Below are 19,807 nucleotides of genomic sequence, written 5' to 3' on the forward strand. Positions count from 1 at the left end.
TCTTGTTTACATGGCAAGTGATCTGTGTCCGTGTGTGTGTGTGAGAGGGAAAAGACCACACGGGGTATGTGTTGACCAGCTGTAATAAAATGATTGGTTTGTTGTTTTTGAATGACAGCGACCCCACATGCCCAACAAGGACACTGGCTGGCTCTCAGCTTCCCTCATTATTTTTGTTTTCCAAGTTTCCTCTCATTGCTTTTCCTCCACTGATCTCGTGGGTTGCCTAAATTATATGACAGCTCTGTGCTGTTTTGATTGTCATCCAAGGTTTTCTTTACTAACTTTGCTATTTATAACTTTTAAAATCAAAAAACCATGTTCAGTTTTTAATATTTTGTAACTGCATGCATACAGGAGTACAAAAAATAGGAGTAAATATGTTTCTCTTTGAATCTACTAAGGATTCCCAAATAGTTTTCTTTTCTTCATGGAATACTAAAGTAGTTTGACAGATAAAGTATAAGTATACATCAATTTTAGGCTTAAACTTGTGGAGAGAAACACACCTATCCATAAAAGCACACACACACACACACACACACACACACACAGACACACACACATACAGTGAGTAAAATCTCAAAGTTGCCTCAGGCACTTTGTGGCCTTTGTTGACGTAAATTACCTCAGTTCTTGATTAAACAAAACGTCAAAGTGTCTAAGCTCTTAAGTTGCCTGACGCTTACACACCCATACACCGACATAAACAGTTACACATACACACAAAATGAAGTGACACACACACACTTCCCAATTACTCATTGGTTTGCTGGTTAATGATTTGACTTTGGAGGAGAGGGAATTAAATGGTTGACTAAGCAGACTTTTGAGAGGTGTTCAGCATCCACAACTTTTCCTCGTCTTCATCCTCCTCCTCCTTTCTTCCCTATCCTACCTTCTACCTTCTACCCTCCGCTCTGCATAGTAATGACTTTGAATTGAGCTGTTCATTCAGCCAAGCACAGATAAGTGCAGAATAGCGGGATGAACACAATAGAGAAATAAAAGAAGGAAGCCGGAAAAACGGGGATGGAGCTTTTGGGTGGAGCCGAAAAATGGTTTTGTTCCCTCTCTTTGTAACCCTTTCTATCTCTTACCCTACCTTGACGGGCAAGGAGAGGAGAGTATCGGCAAAAAGAAGTAAAGGCTTCTGCATGCAGTCAGCCAAATCCTCAGTAGATATGCATTTCGAGTTTAGAACTATGAAATGAGCTTAAAGGGGATATTAGGTTTTAACGCTGCCGAAAGGTTTTAAAAGGCAAGATTGGTCGTGTGTATCTTCGTTCCCTGTGTGCATGCATGCAGATTGATGCATTTGTGCTTTTTGTACTTCAAATCCTGAGCCAGGACCACAGGCATTTTCGAAACAGTATAGGGAAGGATGAATATGCAATAGAGAGCACAAGATATGAAGGAGGATTTAAGAGATTTGACAGGGAAAGAGAAAAGAGAGATGAGTTTTGGAGAGAATATCTGAGAAAAGTACCAACAGCTCCAACATTTGGTGCTAGCTTCAGTGGTTAAAAGAATATTTTAGTTTTGAGTACATTTTTCTCTCTTTCTTTCAGATGCTTGTTTTATGTGTTAGCATGCAATTTGAAGGTATGTTAAACTGTGAATGTGTATTAGCTCAACTGCAGCTCTGAGGGCACTGCACCTTATAGCCTCGTCTTAAGTTTTGTTCAAAATTGCACCGTAAACCGGAAATTAATTGAATATTAATAAAATGTATTTGTGTATAAATTGTTTTAGTGGAGTTACACCAGTTGTCTCTCTACTGGAATGTTTTCCTGCACTTGAGTAGAGTTGCCATTTGATCTCACAAAGATCCATGGACTTAGGAAACCTAAACTCACCATTGGACATATATTCAAACTGCATGCAGAGACATAAGAAATGCATTCATTAGTTTATCTGACTTTGGGTATGCAGGGAAATCCCACAAAATTAAGCTATCCCATATGCTCATGAACATGAATTTGATGATTAAAATCCTTTGGAACCACTCAATTGTCTGTCGACATGACAAATTGTTTCTCTTCTCTGATTGTGACATGGCCAGCACGCACCCTGTATTAACTAGAAATGTAACTTTTGTAATGGCTGGTGACATATATACAGTCACTCAACCCAGATCTTTAGGACCTGTGCACCTGCAGAGACTAGAAGCTGCAGTTAAAGTATACTGAAGTCTCCCCAATGAGTCATGTGGAGCTGTGTGAATTTGAAGCAGGGTGCTAATAAAAAAAAGTGTGTGTGTTTGTGCGCTCAGTTAACCTTTCCTGGATAAATAAAGATTAAAAATGAAAGTGGGGGAAAGGCACAGAGGAGATAGAAGCACTGCTCACTTCATGTCCACTCCCCCGCCACAGTAGAAGTTCAGTGGTTCTGAGCTTAGTGTGAACTCTTGACCATCTCCTCCTTTTTAGATAGTATATCTTCAGGGGTACATGCCTGGGTCGCTGAGGAGTCAGCTCAAAGCAGACTGTCTAAACAGAGCTTTTTCTCCCCACACTCACCCACTGCCCTGCCCACTTCATGTCTTATCTAGAATAACACATGGCTGTGTAGTGTCTAGCTCTCGTCTAGTTACCTGCTAGGCTTTTAATGATGCTTTTCCCAAATGGTTTGTGCTAACTGCTTTGTGTATATGTGGGTATAAGAAGGCATGGGGAACAGAGTGGTGGTGGTGGTGTGTATGTTTGTTTCAGAGGAGAAAGCACAGAGGTGAAAATAGTTCAGGGACTGTGGTGAGGTGGATTAGCGGGTGGTTAGAGGTTCTCCCCATCATGTGCCAGGTCAAGTGAAGGAAGAGACACTGAGTGGGAGGAGGAAAGAGGAAAGAGAATGAGAAGAAAGGAGTTGAAAGAAGGGGTTGTGTTGAACAGTGCATTTTCTGTTTACAGTACTTTGTCGGTACTCATAGTTCCTTTTTATTGAATTTTACAATGTACATAGTATTAAAAGACACACAAAAAAACAGACAAAAAACAACATTCCCAACCCCTGCTGTCACTCCATAAATTAAGACTGGTTAATAGAGGAGTGTGCAATGTGATATGCAGAAACATTACAGTGTAAACAACGCAAAGACAGAACGCAAGGCACTACACAGTGAAGTTGAGATATGAAAAGTCGTTAAGGCACAATAAGCGGTGCAACAGAGGCAGCAAGACCGGTCCCGGAACGTCAAGAGTCACACTGAGGTGTGTACAAAGGGTCGTGACTTGATAATTGGAAAATGTATTCCTCTACTAGTGTGGAGCTTTTATCATGAAAGTCAAAAAAGATTTCCACACTTTTCAGAGCCCTGTAGCGAACATCAGATTTTTTCAAGCTTCAGGTTAGATGACACATCCCTTATCCAGTGGAAGACTGAGGGCGGGGCAGCATTCTTCCACCTCAAAAGTATCAGGCGGCATGCAAGAAGGGTAGTAAAGGAAACTACTGTATGGCCCACAGTAGGTACCCGTATCCCCTCGGTAATAATTCCAAACAGTGACAGGATCAATTTGGACTGCTAAAACTGTGGAGAGAGCCTAAAAAATGCCCCTCCAATACCCCTCTATGTTGGGGCAGAGGGTAATCTAGGTTTCTGCTAAACTCTTATTTCTACAGTGTGAACAAAAATACATACATGCTACATGTATACATTCAGTTACCCCTCTCTAACAAGATTTACCTATGCCATTGCTTTACCCAGTAGGTCAGTTTAATATTACAGCAGTGCAGAAATTAAGAGAAAGTCATAATCACATCACAACAAGAATGAAACCCAAGGAGTTAAACCTTACCTTTGCTAAAGGCTTTAAGAGTGGCCCCCTTACTGTTAATGTTGTTCTTTTAGTGTTCCACTGCCATTACATTTCGGACAAAGAACCGACAAATTAGCAAATATACTGTAGCCTTGTGTCTTCAGATCCATACCACTTTATTGTTGCTGCCTTTTTGTTGTTAGCTGACTATGAATTCTTGGGTGAACTGCTGTCATGCTGTTGCTCAAGACAAAGCAGGAATTCTTAAAGTTAAACGTTGTTCTTTAAAGGTGCATGTAAGGAATTTTGATGTGATTTTACACAAAGCAAAAAAAAAAATACAGTATAGTGTTTTCTCGAGGCTGAGATTTCAGAAACTGCACTAACTAAATGTGTAGAACGCAGTGCCAATATGACAAGGAACTACAAACCTCATCAGTCACAAGCCCGAAAAATCAGCCTAAATATGGGACGATGTGAACAGGGACTTTCTTACATCCACTTCGAGGCTGAATACAATATGCAATTTCCTTTTCAAATCCCCTGCAGTTAGATTGTCTTATGGCGGGCATATTAGATATGTAGACTCATAATTATTGTGTATGTTTTGTGAGTTTGCACCTTTAGGGGAGGATATGGTGAGTGGAACAAATAATCTTGCTCCTAGTCCCGAAGCTGCTTGTTTGACTGCAGGCTTGTGACTTTGATGTATTTAATTTCTGTGTGTGTGTGTGTGTGTGTGTGTGTGTGTGTGTGTGTGTGTGTTCACAGGCCTTCTCTGGGAACTCCAACTCGGAGAGCTCAGTTCGCCATGAGCTGCAGCAGGGAATCGTGGCACGTTTCCTGAGGCTCGTCCCACTGGACTGGAGCGAGGAGGGACGGATTGGTCTGCGCATAGAAGTCTATGGCTGCTCGTACTGTGAGTGGAGCAAACACACACATACACTAAATATACTCACTCCTTTCATGTATATTTACTCCAATATTTGTCTAGTATTTCCAACAAGTATTATTAACAATTATAATTATGGCTCTATTGGGAGAACTTAATGATGGTTAGTCAGCTCCAATCATGTCACAATGGGTTTTGCTTCATTATGAGCTAATTCTGTTTAGGAATCAAAAACAAACCCAGTGTGAAAACCTGCCTGGACATGATTGCATGCATGCACGCACGCACGCACGCATGCACGCACGCACGCATGCACGCACGCACGCACGCACGCACACAAATATGCAGATACGGTATATGCAGAGCACAGCTACAGACTGACAGACACATAGATGCACACACACAATCACTGTCTTTCGCTTTCTAACAAATGTATCACTCAGGGAACTGACTCTCTTGCAGCCTCTTTGCTCTCATCCTATTAAAGGCTGCCAAATTGATTTTGATAACAATTTTCAATTAGGGCTCTGCATAAATTACTGTTATAAGTGACACACGTACAATCCTATCCTTCATTCCGGAGATGTGATTACACTGTGTGTGTGTGTGTGTGTGTGTGTGTGTGTGTGTGTGTGTGTGTGTGTGTGTGTGTGAATACAAGGGTATGTATTGCATTCCAGTCAGCCCTCAATACCCTTTGATTATATTTCCCTTGTTTCATTTTCTTCCCATGTTCAAAGAAAAGCCAGTAATGATATGGATGACAAGATGTGGTATTACACACACACAGATTCAGACGCGTATTCACAAATGCAAAGAACAATAAAACACAGAAATCTAACCCACTCTAAGTTCATATCCGTCACCTGTCCCCTCCAACATAAACATTCCTGCACTCACAAACAACTTTTACAGGGAAATAATTCACTTCTATGTGACTGCTTCTGTACTATAAAGTCAACTTGTAGCTGTTGTGGTTTTTTAACCAGAATAGTTTCTACCCTTGTATTCTTTAACATCATTGATCATAATTTGGACTATCAAAACTGAAAACATGGAACATCTGCCTTGTTATTTAATGTCACATTTTTTTAAAGGCAAATTTTATTTTAGGCCACTTCCAACGTTAGGGAGTGTCTTGCAGGTTCATCATAATAATGCTGTTGTGCTTTGCAGTAACAATAAAGAAGGTAGAGAAGATATATTTGTTTCACAGATTTCAAACTTCAGTACAACAAGGTAAGCATGGTAGCCAGCAGTATAGGGCCTGCACAGATTTTTTACTTAATTTATCAGCATTATTTACTTACTTTTCCAAATACAGTATAAAACATGGTATTCAAGTAAGACACAATAAGATATATTTCTCAGCTTTAGAGAAAGAAATGTAGGAACGGTCAATAGCTTACACAACAGTTTAGCTAGATGTCAATCACCAGCGAGTTTGTGTTTGAGTGAAATTCATTTTTTTGGCCGGACTGACTAACATACCTGAAACACAGTCTATTTATTTCACAAGTATTTTCAGAAATGGTTACCAGTTGACTTTAGACAACAGAAAAATTAGGAAAATTGAGTTTGATCCAAGTAGGCTTTTTAACTGACATTAGTTTGTCACTAGCTTGTGAAATGTAAAAGTAAGTACTTAGAATGAATCTAGACTAGATTGGATTTATTTATTCTGCCCCAGTGGAGCGGCTTGTGGGACAGTAGGAGAACACTGTGATTATGGTTAACTCCCAGATGTATATGGATTTCAGCTGTGTGAAATAAATCATGATCAAATAGATCATGTGTGTGCTCACTAGCTTGTATTTGGATACATTTTAAGCCCTGGGGGTTGTTTCTCAGAAGCAGAATTTATAAATCCAGGATAACTGATAAAGCGAGGCTTGACCTTGTCTAATCTGTGCAGCCTGGCTTGGTGCGTTTCACGAAGGCCAAGCCAGGCTGAGGAGGAGCGACTAGGTCAAGCCAGGCTGAAGTATTTTGGATAGATGCGCGTTCACGGCTTTCCTTAAGAGACCGCAAGGTCGATAACAGATTCACTGATGCTAAAATGGAGAATACGCATTGTTCATACTTTATACAGAGTGAGCAGCAGCTTCTTGTGGAAGTATAACGTGAAACACATTATTTGTAAAAAAAAAAAAAAAAAAAAAAAAAAAAAAAAGAAACACGGCCGCTGTAATGAAACAGCAAGAGAAAGCGTGGCAGACGATCGCGGACTGACTAACTGCTCTGAGTTGAAACCATCATAATCATACCATTCAAGGATTAAGCTGATGATATATCCATCAAACTTCTAACAACAATATGGACAGCAGTTGTCATACAGCAATATAACAGTAACAATGACTGTCACATGAATAATTATAAAAAAAATAATGTGCACAACTTTAAATAATAACAGTACTTAAATGAACAGCAATATACACATGTTGTATTTTAATGCAGGCTGATAACAACATGGTAACACCACTGCTGAGTGAACAGAAAAGGCTCAAGGATTAATAAATCCTGGCTATCAGCCTGGTCAGGAGCAGGCTAGCTGTAAAGAATAAATCTCCATGGTAACTTAGGTGCCTCTGCTTTTGTGAAACCAAGTCAAGACTAAATTGAGCCAGGATAACTGGGTAATCCTGGCTTAATCCGCTATCTAGGTTTTGTGAAATTTCCCCCAGGTGTCCTTTAATTGGTAGACAGTGTTTGACGTAAACAACAATACTCCTGAAAGAACATATCTGTTCCTAAACCAAATAAGCACAATGTTTCTGACAGATATGAATGTTGTCCACCACAAGCTGACAGACAAAACACATAAACACATAAATACACAACACATAATCAGTTGAACATATGCCTACAACCCAGATATGAGTGATATCAGAGAGAGAGAGAGAGAGAGAGAAAGTTGCATACACACAGACACACCTACACATGAACACACACACTCCCCCTGGTCAGAGTTGTCTGTCAGCTGTGTTTTGAAGCCCAACGGTACTTCCTCATGATTACACTGTCACTGCTTCTTTCTTCAGCATTCAGTTAGGAAATGAGAACTCGTATATTTGTCTGTTCATCTATCCACCCTTCACTCCCCCAACTCTTCTGTTCTCTCACAATCAACTTCTCCTAAATGTTTTCCTGCTTCCCGATCCAACGATAAAAGAGAGAAGGACAGTGTTCGGGTAACGAAAAAGAAAAGAGGATGAAAAAAGAAGGCACAAAAGAGAATTAGTAGGAGGAGAAGGAGGCAGATAAAAATAGATGTTATGTTCCTAGCATAAAATGGTAATTCTGGGTTTCGAAAATGTATGATAATTAAATGCAATACCATGTTATGACTCAACTAGGACTGTGCAATGAAAGGCTGTGTGTGTATGTGTCTGTGCCAAAGGCTATAAAGCAGTCCTGAGCCACCATGCTTTGGAATTTACACGCTCATTTCCATTTTAATTAACATAGGATCAACAGAAAATCAATTATTTCATAGATGAGTCAGGGAATAGTAGAGCTGGTATGTGAGAGAAAGGGAAGTCAGACGGAAACTGTGTACAAATTAAATTTTCTATACAAAGCAATCACTGTCATGCAAGTAGAATTTCAAATAAATGCAAGCATATCATATCTGACTTCAACCTGCGGCCCATTTATGCCAACAATAATCTAAATCAGCTTTCAGGATAATGTATTACCATCATTATCTGTTGAGTTGAAGAAATGTACTTATGTAGATATGTTTATTGTTAGCATTTATTTCTGGAGCAGGACTGAGGCTAAACACAGAAACAGCTGAAAGAGCCTCAATGTAGCCTACAGGCTCTGAAGTGCAATAAGTACGGGGGGAAAGGGGGGAGTACATACATTATTACAGTACAGGCCTGAGACCAACAGTTCTTTTCATTATGGATAAATCTATTGATTATTATTTTCATTCCTCCTTTAATAATGTTATCTATAGAATATCTTAGAGAAATTCCCGCACACTAACTACTAAAATACAACATTTTGGTCTCAGACCTTCATCAGGTAAATTTACCTACCTGATGAAGGTCTGAGACCAAAACGTATCTTTCTAAATAAATTATTGCTTGCGTAATGGTCAGTGTGCAGGACTTTCTCTAAGCTTTTGATCTGCTACTTTTGATATTATCCTACGCACCTGCCCGACAAAAGAGGTGTGCAAAAAAGCTTTCCTATGTTGCATCTATAGAATATCAAAAGCAGTGACAGAATTTATACCAGAGCTTAACATCTCACATTTGATTATTGTGTCTTACCAACAGTCACAAAATGATAATACACATCTTCCAATTATATGGAAAACAACCAAATCCTTTAGTTGATAAAGGTAGAGCTCACTGTGAGTGACCTGCTTTTGTGCTCACAGCCACCTAATTTGCTGCTTGCCCATTGACACGTTGCCATGGATACCTTTAATTTGCCCTGACATGATGCAGGTGTCATCCCTGTGGTGTTGCTTTGCATTGGCTGATTTCATGTCTTCTTGCTTTATTCTGGCAATTATCCAAAGTGACGCATTCAGGAGACAAATGTAGAAAAATGTACAATAACTATAACATATTTTGCTATTTAAAGTGGAGAATGATTATGAATACATAGTCTAATCTGTATTAGATTTAATAGATTTCAATTGTAATACCACACTTAATAAACGTGGCATTTTTTTGGCATTGGCATACCATCAACATTCTCTAAACAGTTTCTCTTTGTGGCTCTACACACCACAAACCGCAACCATTGGTCAGGTAATATGACAGTGATGTACTGACATCAACTTCTAATTTTCAGATGCTGATTAATAATAACAATTTATAATAGTAATTTGAAGATTGCATTGGCTGTCACAAGCAGCTGTCTATATTAAACCTCTATCTCAGTCACCGTCTGTCGCACTATCTCTGGTGGAAAACCACCATCTGGGTCAGGATCCAAAATGGCATGGTCTCCTGGGTCAGGGTCTAATAAACCTTGGCCATCTTATGTGCATGCCATCACAGCTGCCCTGGCTACAGACCAAGCAGTCGTCACTTGTTACTCTGCGTTGCAGTGGGTCAACCTCTCTCCCTCTTTCGCTGCGTCTCACAGTCATCTGCAGGTGGTGGAAAAGCCCTCCAGTCTCCATAAAGTTTCCCTCCTGACACCAAGCACTCAGCTGAGCTGGCAATCATTTTCTGAGCAGCACAACTAGATCTGCAATATCTCATAAAACAATTGGAAAACTGTCAACTACCACCACTGTTTGCACCATAAACGTGGCAGAAGAAGATGATGAGAGGGGTGGGGAGAGAGAGCCAGAGAGAGATAGAGAAAGAGCGATAAAGCAAATGAAGTGATGGAAGGAAGAGGGGAAATTAAAAAAGAGTGGAGCAGAGAGGGAGGAATGGAGAAAGATGAAAGTGGAAAGAGAGAGAAAGAACTAGCGAGGGAACAAGAGGAAAGTGTCAAGCAGCGAAGGAGATGGAAAGATGTATTCTACCCAGTGAGAGGCAGCATGGGATCATTTTGGGAGCACTGAAGTTAGAACAAAGGAAACAGATGTAATTTTCTCTCACCCCCCTCTCCAGGTGTTTATCATGAAAGGACAGGCTTGGCATAGTTTTGTGTGTGCGTGTTATATAAGTGAGAAAGCAAGAGAGAAAGTAAGATTGAGGGACGGCGTGACTGTGCATGAGTGTGTCTGTGTATAAGATGATCTGATCTTTCCCGAGCTCTGTTATCCTATCATAGCCTGTACACTCTTCTCTACCTTCACAACCAATCACACCACACAGACACGCACTCTCCACTAACCACTTGAACAGTTGGGGTTACGATAGTAAGATTGACGAGGGTGTCAAGTACTGCACTTTATTTCCTTCTCAAGATCTGAAAATCCCCACCCTATTGCCTGTCTCCTTCTGTCCCCTGTCCCTTTTTGGAGATGTATACTTTCATTTTTACATACAAAATATCTCAATTGGATTTCATTTCACTTGGAAATGCACTGCTGCTTATTAATCCAAGATGTTTTGTAATTTCTGTAATCCTAAATGTAATTTCAGTGGCACTACAGATACAGTTCTGTTGTAAGTCCAGCACCTGTAAATTGGTAATAATCCGCCCAGCAGCTAATGAGCCGCAATGCAGTAATACCTGGTCGGTGTATCGTTGGTGTCTAGCTGTGATACCTTTTACAATGACCATGTTTGACCATCATTGTTTGATACATTCTTAGTATAAGAAGAAAGTATTTTCTTTCACCCCAGTCTGAATTTTAAAAAGCTGCCATGTGTGAAGAAAAAAAATCCCACAGAATTCAATTGGACCCTTTAACACAATTCAGTGAAATAGAAAATATGTATAGTGAACAGTGAAGTGTCATTGCTCACTAATGGTGTTTTACATGACAACACTCAACATCTTTTTTTGCTGCAGGCCTTTTTCACAGCAGACTTGTCATAATAGGAAAAGCACAGGTGTTACATTACAGATGGCTCTGTTCTATTCAATTATCCCAGTGACCCATGACAGTAGCTATGTTTCCATCCACTTGTCAATCGAATTTCGCTAAAAACATTCATGCAAATAAAGCCGGTGAAAGAGGGTTTCCATCCAACGGCTTTAAGGGGAATATAAACCTGTGCGTAAGGACGTCACATGCTGTTTTGTGGTCAAATTGGGATATCAAATAGATTTGAGACATGAGACTGAATTGCACAACATTCAAGCTAACATTTGCGAACAAAGTTTGCTAGACAAAATGGGTTGCGCCGTCTACCTTCAAATGATTAATATTGCACAAGTTGTAAGTGCTTATGTGCCAGCTCATAGGGACATATCAAGCTATAAGAAGAACAAATAACAAAATAACGACGCTATCAAAACATCGCTATGATGATGCAGATTTACGTAAATGGCAGACAACAATGATTTTTGCTATCTAATATAGTTATATTTCGCTATATAAAAGTTTTTTGTCTCCTCGTTCGTCCACTTATATCTGTCTTTGTTGACACCCGCCATGTCTGCAAAGAAAACAGAAATATGTGGTGGAAATGACCTAAAACTTCTTCTTCCTTTTATGGTGGGTTGCAACCATAAAATGACCTACAACATAATCGGCAAATAACGTTTCCATCAGCGTTTATCACTTAAGCGGCTTACAGATTAATTAAGAGAAAATCCAATGAGATCGAACGTACAACTTCATATTCATGAAATTCAGTCAAATTTGATTGTTTGCATAAGGAATTTTTCATTTGATATTACTTAATGAGGATGGAAGCATGGCTAGTGTGATGGTGGGCCAAATAGGCACAATATCAAGACCCTGAAACAAGCAGCACAATGGAATTTAGTCATCATTAATTAAATCATTTGCACCTGTGCTTTTCACACTGACATGTCAAAATGTACTCTGTGAAAAAGCCCTACTGGGTACAATATCATTAGAACCAACAGCTAGGAGATATCAAATTTCCACAGGCCCTTTGCCTGTTCATCTATTATTAGCTTACTGTATTAGCACAACTGACTAAGCTTCATTGCATTACTGCTGCTAATGTAGGTGTATTGTTTATTTAATTCAGTAGCTGGAAATACATATTTTACAAAGTTTTGTTGGCCCATAAAAGAGTGTAGGCTTCAGATCTTTGTCAATTTGGGAAAAGGGTCTTGCCTTTTCCCTATATGCAATTACAATTTACCTCACTATAACTGACCCTTTCCAATCTTGCATTTTATCTCTGTACCTCACTGTCACTGTCTTCCTTTCTTTCTCTCGTGTTTCCCTCTTTGTTCTATTTGTCCACTTTCTGTCTTTTTTAGGGGTGGGCGTGATCAACTTTGATGGACAGGGTGTAATCTCATATCGTTTTAAGGTACTGGATTAACTACCTTGATATTCTATGTTATCTTGACTAAACCTTCCCATAAAAAGTCATACTGTCAAGATTGTTTTAGAACATAAAGGTTAGATCCTAAAAATCAACAAATAGCAATAAAATATGATGGGAAATACATTTGATGTAGATTCTGAGAAGATCGCTGGGAGACCTGGAAATGTGCAGGCATTCTTGTTTTGAAGTAAACATTAAAACAAGACATTTGGTGTTTCACAACCATGTGCTGTTTGTTTACATGTGTGCAGGTGAAGAAGATGAAGATCATTAAAGATGTGATTGCACTAAGGTTCAAGACGTCAGAGAGCGAGGGTGTGATTCTCCATGGGGAGGGCCAACAGGGAGACTACATCACCCTGGAGCTTCACAAGGCCAAGCTGCTGTTACAGATAAACCTGGGTGGGCAACACATCTTTTTTTAGACAATGAAATGCAAAGCAAAGTTTCTCTTTATGCTGACCCTCCTGACACAATGTTTTGATGTAGCTGTCTTGGTTTCAATTGATTGTAGACATGTTATACCTTCTGTTAATACTCAAACTTTGAAGGCGCTTATAGGTTTGTGAAACCATATCTCTCAAAATAAAACTCAAGCAATCTTATTGAATATGAAATATCTAAGTGAAATATAAGATAAGATAGACTTTGTTCATCCCACACTGGGAAAAATAATTATTTTTCAGGCCAAACTATACACAGTCAAGCTCAAAATCATTGGATTTAATAGGTACTCAGTCCAATGCATGCAGCTACACTTTAGTACAGTTCTGCAAACACTGTTTCTGTTTGCAGAAACTTGACAGGTCAAACGAATAATACCATCACTATAGACTTGCCAATAATGCTAAACTTTTAAACTTTTAATGGCCTGTCTGTCAAGATACCATTATCTAGGAGCAAAGAGAAAGTGTCCATGTACAGCGTTTTACCCTTTACACTGTAAACAACAGCCACAACAATCCATAAGTGTGTGGAGCATCACTCACTGTCAACCAGCTGTGTTGCTGACAGAACTGGTGTGACCTTTAATGATGCTTTACTGCAGAACAGAAGCAACAACTGCAGTGGTGCATTCTTGTACACAGTGTTACAACTAACGGCACCTTGAGCTGCTTAAAAAATGTCAGGTGTTTTATTACTGGCAGGAAGCATATAGCCGGAACTGTGGAGCACTGAAATAATGTTTTACTAGTTTGGCAAATCCTGCCAGAGAACACAAATACAGTTTGTGTTCATTGGTCCTTGTTAAGCTGCCCAGAATATCTAATAATAGCTTTAAGAATAAAAGTAAATTCAACTGTTCATACATAGTTTAAATTTTTTTACATGGTTTTAATTCACTTTGGCTTGTTAAAACATGCTGCTTCATTTACTGTGTTCAATAGCTTATACTGTACCAACATGTTAATTACAGGCAGTAATCAGTATGGCTCTATCCTGGGTCATACCTCTGTGACCACCGGCAGCCTCTTGGATGACAATCACTGGCACTCGGTGGTGATCGAACGCTACCGTCGTAATGTCAACTTCACCTTGGACAGACACACCCAGCACTTCAGGACCAATGGAGAGTTTGACCACCTTGATTTGGACTATGAGGTGAGAAACAAAGTCTAGTACAGAGACAGGAATATGAAGAACACAGACAGAGAATGGTAGTCTCCCCTTTGAAATACATAAAGTAATGAATCCAACATCAAAGTCTAATAACACATACATGTCCAAACACAGATACAGGAGATGACTGGGAAACATTCCATGTATTCAGCTGTATAAAGCATGTTTGCTACTTAAACATGCACTACATCTATTTCTTTAAAAGACATATCAGCTTGACATCATGTTAACAAAACCTTTGGATGCCAAATGATTCGAAAACTGTACATTGATAGGCAGTCATGGGTGAGTTCAATTATGTAAAAGGAACTGGCAGACCATGGAAAAAGTGAATAGCTAAAATGTCAGCTGATTTATTCAGCTATCTCAGCTTTGCCTGAGTGATGCTTGTATGTGTGTGTCAGTCCAGAGCATTTTAGATTAACAGAAGAATACTTATTTCTCAAACAACTTTAGTTGTCAATTGTAACAGCACAGCATTTTTTAGTACCGTAGCATGCTAGTTTAGCAGGTAGTAGTCACAAAGTGCAATCAGTTTATTTGCTCAACCCTATATTACATGCAGGGCCCAATCCTGCAGGTGCAAAGCCAGTGGTAGTGCAAACCCAGTCCTTTTGCTCTTTTCCTCAGGCGATAGTCTATGTGGTAATTTCCTGGCTCTGAACAAAGCTGCTTGAGCCAAGGTGGGATGGGTGGCGACAGGTGTAGCTGAGGCTGTGTTTACTTTGATTAGGTTGCGCAGTGTAATTTCCGGGCAACTTTTTGGCATGAAATTGCATTTGCGTTTTCACCTGTTCAGACCATCCATTATTACAAAGACAAGGCAATTATAGTGGCTTTAGTTGGCAAATGTGCATGCCCACAGACCTCTCTTTCCACCGGGATTTTGGGAGATGTGGTGTCCTTTCGCCAAGATTTGGCTGGATCCTGGAGTGCCGGTGCCATTTAATTGGCTGACTTTTTTTCTGTATTCCGATCTGACGGCCACATTTTGCTTTATGATGAATCATGCAAAACTTTAAGATACTGGGATTACATTTCACTGGAATTGTACCTTGTACGATTTAGATTGATTGATTGCAGCTTACTAGCCGTTCCAGGTTTGCCATGTTGAATGTAGCGATGCACTTGGATTGTCTGCCTGAACTAGCTCGCAGGCTGTATTTCATTAATGTTTGAGGCGTTGTGTATTTATTTTTTAGGACTTAATGACAATGGAGTTATTCTTCAGTTCTCTAGAAAACTGAGCGATTCTTGTTTAGGAGCCTTGGGCAGTACTGATGTTCAGCACAGAATACCAAATCTGCTAATGTGAGCAGTTCAGCTAAAATCTGAACCTTTCAAAAAGTGCTAGGAGTCTCAACAGGGCTGTGTGGTAATTTCAAACCAATTATACAATATATTGTCTTTACTTAATAGTCTGTATTTGTGATGCTTTTTGTTATCTTGTTCTACAATGTTACCTGATTTTATAACTACTTTTTAAACAACTACTCATCACTGGTGGAAGCTAGGCCTCCTCTGTGTGTACAGTGTATCAATACCACACAGGAAACTAGATATTGGTTTTACACTGTGCTATAACACTAATCCATGAAACTCACATAATTAATGTCATTCAGTAATGGAATGCAAAGAGTTCAGCTAATAATACTTAAAAGAGGAAATTGATTTTGGAATGCATAATGGGTATGAAATGCGCTTGTGTATAATGAGGGTGTGCAGCTGTCTACAGTGAATACATGGGTGTATACATGTGTTTGTGTGTGTGCATTGATATGTTTGTGTGTGACCTTTAGCAGATATTGCTGATATGGCTGATCTGTTCCAGTGTTAAGTAGGATACTAAGAAATGGGGCAAAACAAACCACAGTCCAATTAAACCAGAGCTGTGGAATTAAGTGATCTTCAGGAAAATCTATACGTGTGTGTGTGTGTGTGTGTGTGTGTGTGTGTGTGTGTGTGTGTGTGTGTGTGTGTGTGTGTGTGTGTGTGTGTGTGTGTGTGTGTGTGTGTGTGTGTGTGTGTGGTAAAGCCTGAATGGATCCTGGCAGTGTTATTGCCTGACTGAGTCTCTCTACTAAGTGTACCACTGTACTCTATCTAGTCCAAACACTCCATCTTGTGTGTCTTTGTGTATGTGCTTGCGTGTCTGTGTGTTTTCTGCTCGCATTTAACCCTGTGGACTAAATATCCGGCTGCATTTGTGTCTACCATTGACAATAATTACTAAGACTACTGGAGCGTCACTACAGACACAGACAAATACACACATGCGCGCACACACACACACACACACACACTGATAGAAAGGCACATATTGACTGGTAATTGCGAACCACCCTCCATCATCTTGGTTTACCTCAGAGCTATGTCTGAAAGGAAGAAAACAAACACATGTTCAACTGTAGAAATGACTAAACATGATTTTCTGAATAAAAATGTTTAATTTCATGTTACATTTATGTTGCTTTTTGCAGTGTTTTAGCAGTAGAGGGAGAAACCACTCAAAGCTAAAGGAAGCTCTAAATAATCTGTATTTGTTCCACTATCCATCTCTTTTTACCCCTTTGCCCTCTGTTCTTCTCTAGTTAAGTTTTGGGGGGATGCCATACAGTGGGAAGCCAGTGGGAGGAGGGAGGAAGAACTTTAAAGGCTGCATGGAGAGCATCAACTACAATGGAGACAACATTACAGACCTGGCCCGTCGAAAGAAGCTAGACACCTCCAGCTTTGTAAGGGAAATGTGCATGCACACACACAGACAGACACTCTCATATACATACACACACATATATATACATATATATATATATATATATATATATATATATATATATATATATATATATATATATATATATATAGAAACACAATGCACATGTAAATCTAAAGAGCTTGAAATACTATGCTTATCAGCTGAATACTTAACATCCTCATTATTGTCACACTAACTCTGTACCTGACCTGAGTGAGGGGGCAAATAATTCACCGTACCAAAATAGTTTAACAGATTCATAATTAATCAGACACAGCTGACCCATCAGTGGCCCCTCCATGTGTTTGCCTCCTGTCTTTGTGCTCCCTCTTGATATCAAGGCTGCCATTTCGCAGCAACCAAAGGCAGAATTTCACTGCAACGACTGTGGAACAGTTTGTTTTTTAACAGAATTAGGAACATATTAAATGCCTTTCTTTCCCTCATCAAATGCACTCTGGATGACTGCTAGATGTAACTTCAGCACATTAAGGGTTTCGCCATCCTTAAAATTAGTTACTTGAGAGTTACAGAGCTCCCGTCTCTCCACTTCTCCTGCTCTTCCTCATCAGTGGACAGCCAGTGTATTTTCTTTGATCTCTGGTGAACTGATTGAACGAATGGAGACACTAATCAAGTTCGTTAGAGCCACACCTCTCTGATGACTCACACATTCATGCATTTCTAATCTAAACAGATCTGCTCTCAAATTCCAGAAACACACATACACGCACACACACAAACACAGGCAGAAGCAATCAGGAATCATCTACAGTTGTTAAGGCAGCTCAATATTGTGCATGTTTTAATGATTTGATTAAGAGCACATGGTTGAAGAAGCTCAATGGTAATTAGTGACTAAAATCCACAATAGTGTTTGTTTTCCTTTAGCACGCAAACATCACCCAGGTTACAATACCTCTACCCTGGTTTCAAAGACAGTGTGAGCCGAAAAAAACAAATTTCTCTAATGTGTACAAGCAACAGTCTTTGAATCTAGCTTCAGTCAGAAGCATCTGAAGGTAAACATGAATAAATGAAAAGAATAAATACATGATTTCCTAAAGTGTTGGGGCATTTAAAACATATAAACAACTTCACAAACAAGCCCACAGTTAAAAGGGATTAGCTTTGTTTTTGACTTCTCTCTTTGAAGATCAATTGATAACTTCCTATTATCTCTCGTTGTCGGCATCTCTTTCTCTCTCTAACTTGGCAGCGTAACCTGTCCTTCTCCTGTGTGGAGACCCACACCTTCCCGGTCTTTTTCAATGCCACCAGCTTCCTGCAGCTGCCGGGTCGAGCCAATCACAACACAATATCTGTGAGCTTCCAGTTTCGTACGTGGAATCCCGACGGGCTCCTCTTCTTCAGTAATCTTGACGATGGCACGCTGGAGATCTCCCTCGAGGACAGCAAGGTTGCAGTTCATATCAATGTGACGAAGGCGACCACGAACAACCGGGTAGACTTATCGTCAGGTGAGTTTGCCCACCCACATGAACACGCACCACACATTTAAGGATATCATTTGTAACATTTCCACATTCAAATGTCTATGAAACTAGATGTTATTTATTTTATAGAGTTGTGTACTACATTATCCCAAATGTTTCCAACAATGTTCAAAGCAAGAGGAATCTGTAATTTTGTCATGGTCTGTTACATTTAGTACATCTGTCAATGCTGTCATATGTCCCCTTAGCCCTCTCTAGTTGCTCTTACTTCCAGGGAAACATGGGAAGCACCAGATGATACCTCAAAGAGTGAGGAAGGAAGTAAACAATTGTTTACTATTGTTTGTATTGCTGACTTGTGATGGAGCATGATTATTTGCTATTTGCTGTGCGTTCTGTCACCGAAGATGTCCTTGTAAAGCGTAAACGCATCGGTGAACCAAGCGACCCAAGGGTCATTATTTTGACCACAGATTACAGCGCTGGGCTACCCCACGATTACATTTGCCACATAACATTAGCTACAGTAGCTTTATGGGTAGTAAACTCATCTAATAAGTTAGCAATTTAACGTTCATTAGCTACTTATATTTTCGGCTATTTCAGTAAAATAAAATGACATAACGTGAATAAGCGTAACAAAAATGGAAACTTTAACACATTACCCCGTCCGTAAACATTATTTCTGCCTGAGTCACATCAGATAGATTTTCATCAGCAATGGTGGTTGTTGAACAATGAAGACAAAAACTCCCATGATCCGATATCAGAGTCCAATTTTTGTTATTGTTTTAATTGAGAGACCCCTAGTGGGATAAATTACAAACTGTGGGTTTAAACGAGAATCTGTTTTGTTGGAACTGCATTTATCTTCAATCATAACACAAATTAGCAATATCACTGTTGTATCCTCTGTTGTATTCCAAATATGTCATTGTCACAAATCTACTACGGAAATATGAAGAATTATTTGCTTCCCACTGACATTTATTGCATAGGGTTTAGTGTTGGGTAAAGAGCAAAGTATGGATGTTTGAACTACAGCTAAACTGACTTCTTGCATATCTGTATTTGGCTGGTTTGGTACAGGTAAAGACAATATCCACATTTGGAAACTTGCTGAAAAAGTGATGCATACAGAAGGTGCTTTTACTGTTAAAGGTCTGACTTAGCTCATTTACGTCCTGGCCTTAATTTTACCCTCTACTCATTACTGACAGACTTATACTGTCTTTTACTTTTAAAGCATTAGCACACAACTACTTGTCTCATCAAAGCAATCATGTTTATAGTCTCAGTTGAGATATTCCTCTTGGTCTGGATTAGATCTCCCCTCTCCACAGACTCTGTCTTGACATGCTCGTTGTAGAACATGCTTTATAAATAAAACATATAAAGAATGCTTTCAAGATGTGGCT

The 19,807-nt window shown here is 39.5% G+C and overlaps 1 protein-coding gene across 1 annotated transcript in view; it reads left to right on the plus strand.

The window, feature by feature from the left end:
- The first annotated feature begins 4,648 nt into the window (after positions 1-4,648).
- The window catches only part of LOC114549596 (contactin-associated protein-like 2), a 59,111-nt gene continuing 43,952 nt past the window's right edge, over positions 4,649-19,807 (plus strand). Inside the window, exons 1-5 of the mRNA XM_028569975.1 lie at positions 4,649-4,677; positions 12,806-12,956; positions 13,972-14,156; positions 16,766-16,909; positions 18,152-18,413. Coding sequence (XP_028425776.1) covers positions 4,663-4,677; positions 12,806-12,956; positions 13,972-14,156; positions 16,766-16,909; positions 18,152-18,413 — 757 coding nt within the window. The 5' untranslated portion in view covers positions 4,649-4,662. The remainder of the gene's footprint in view (positions 4,678-12,805; positions 12,957-13,971; positions 14,157-16,765; positions 16,910-18,151; positions 18,414-19,807) is intronic.

Source organism: Perca flavescens, chromosome 22 (assembly GCF_004354835.1).
Source record: "Perca flavescens isolate YP-PL-M2 chromosome 22, PFLA_1.0, whole genome shotgun sequence".
Taxonomy (NCBI): Eukaryota; Metazoa; Chordata; class Actinopteri; order Perciformes; family Percidae; genus Perca; species Perca flavescens.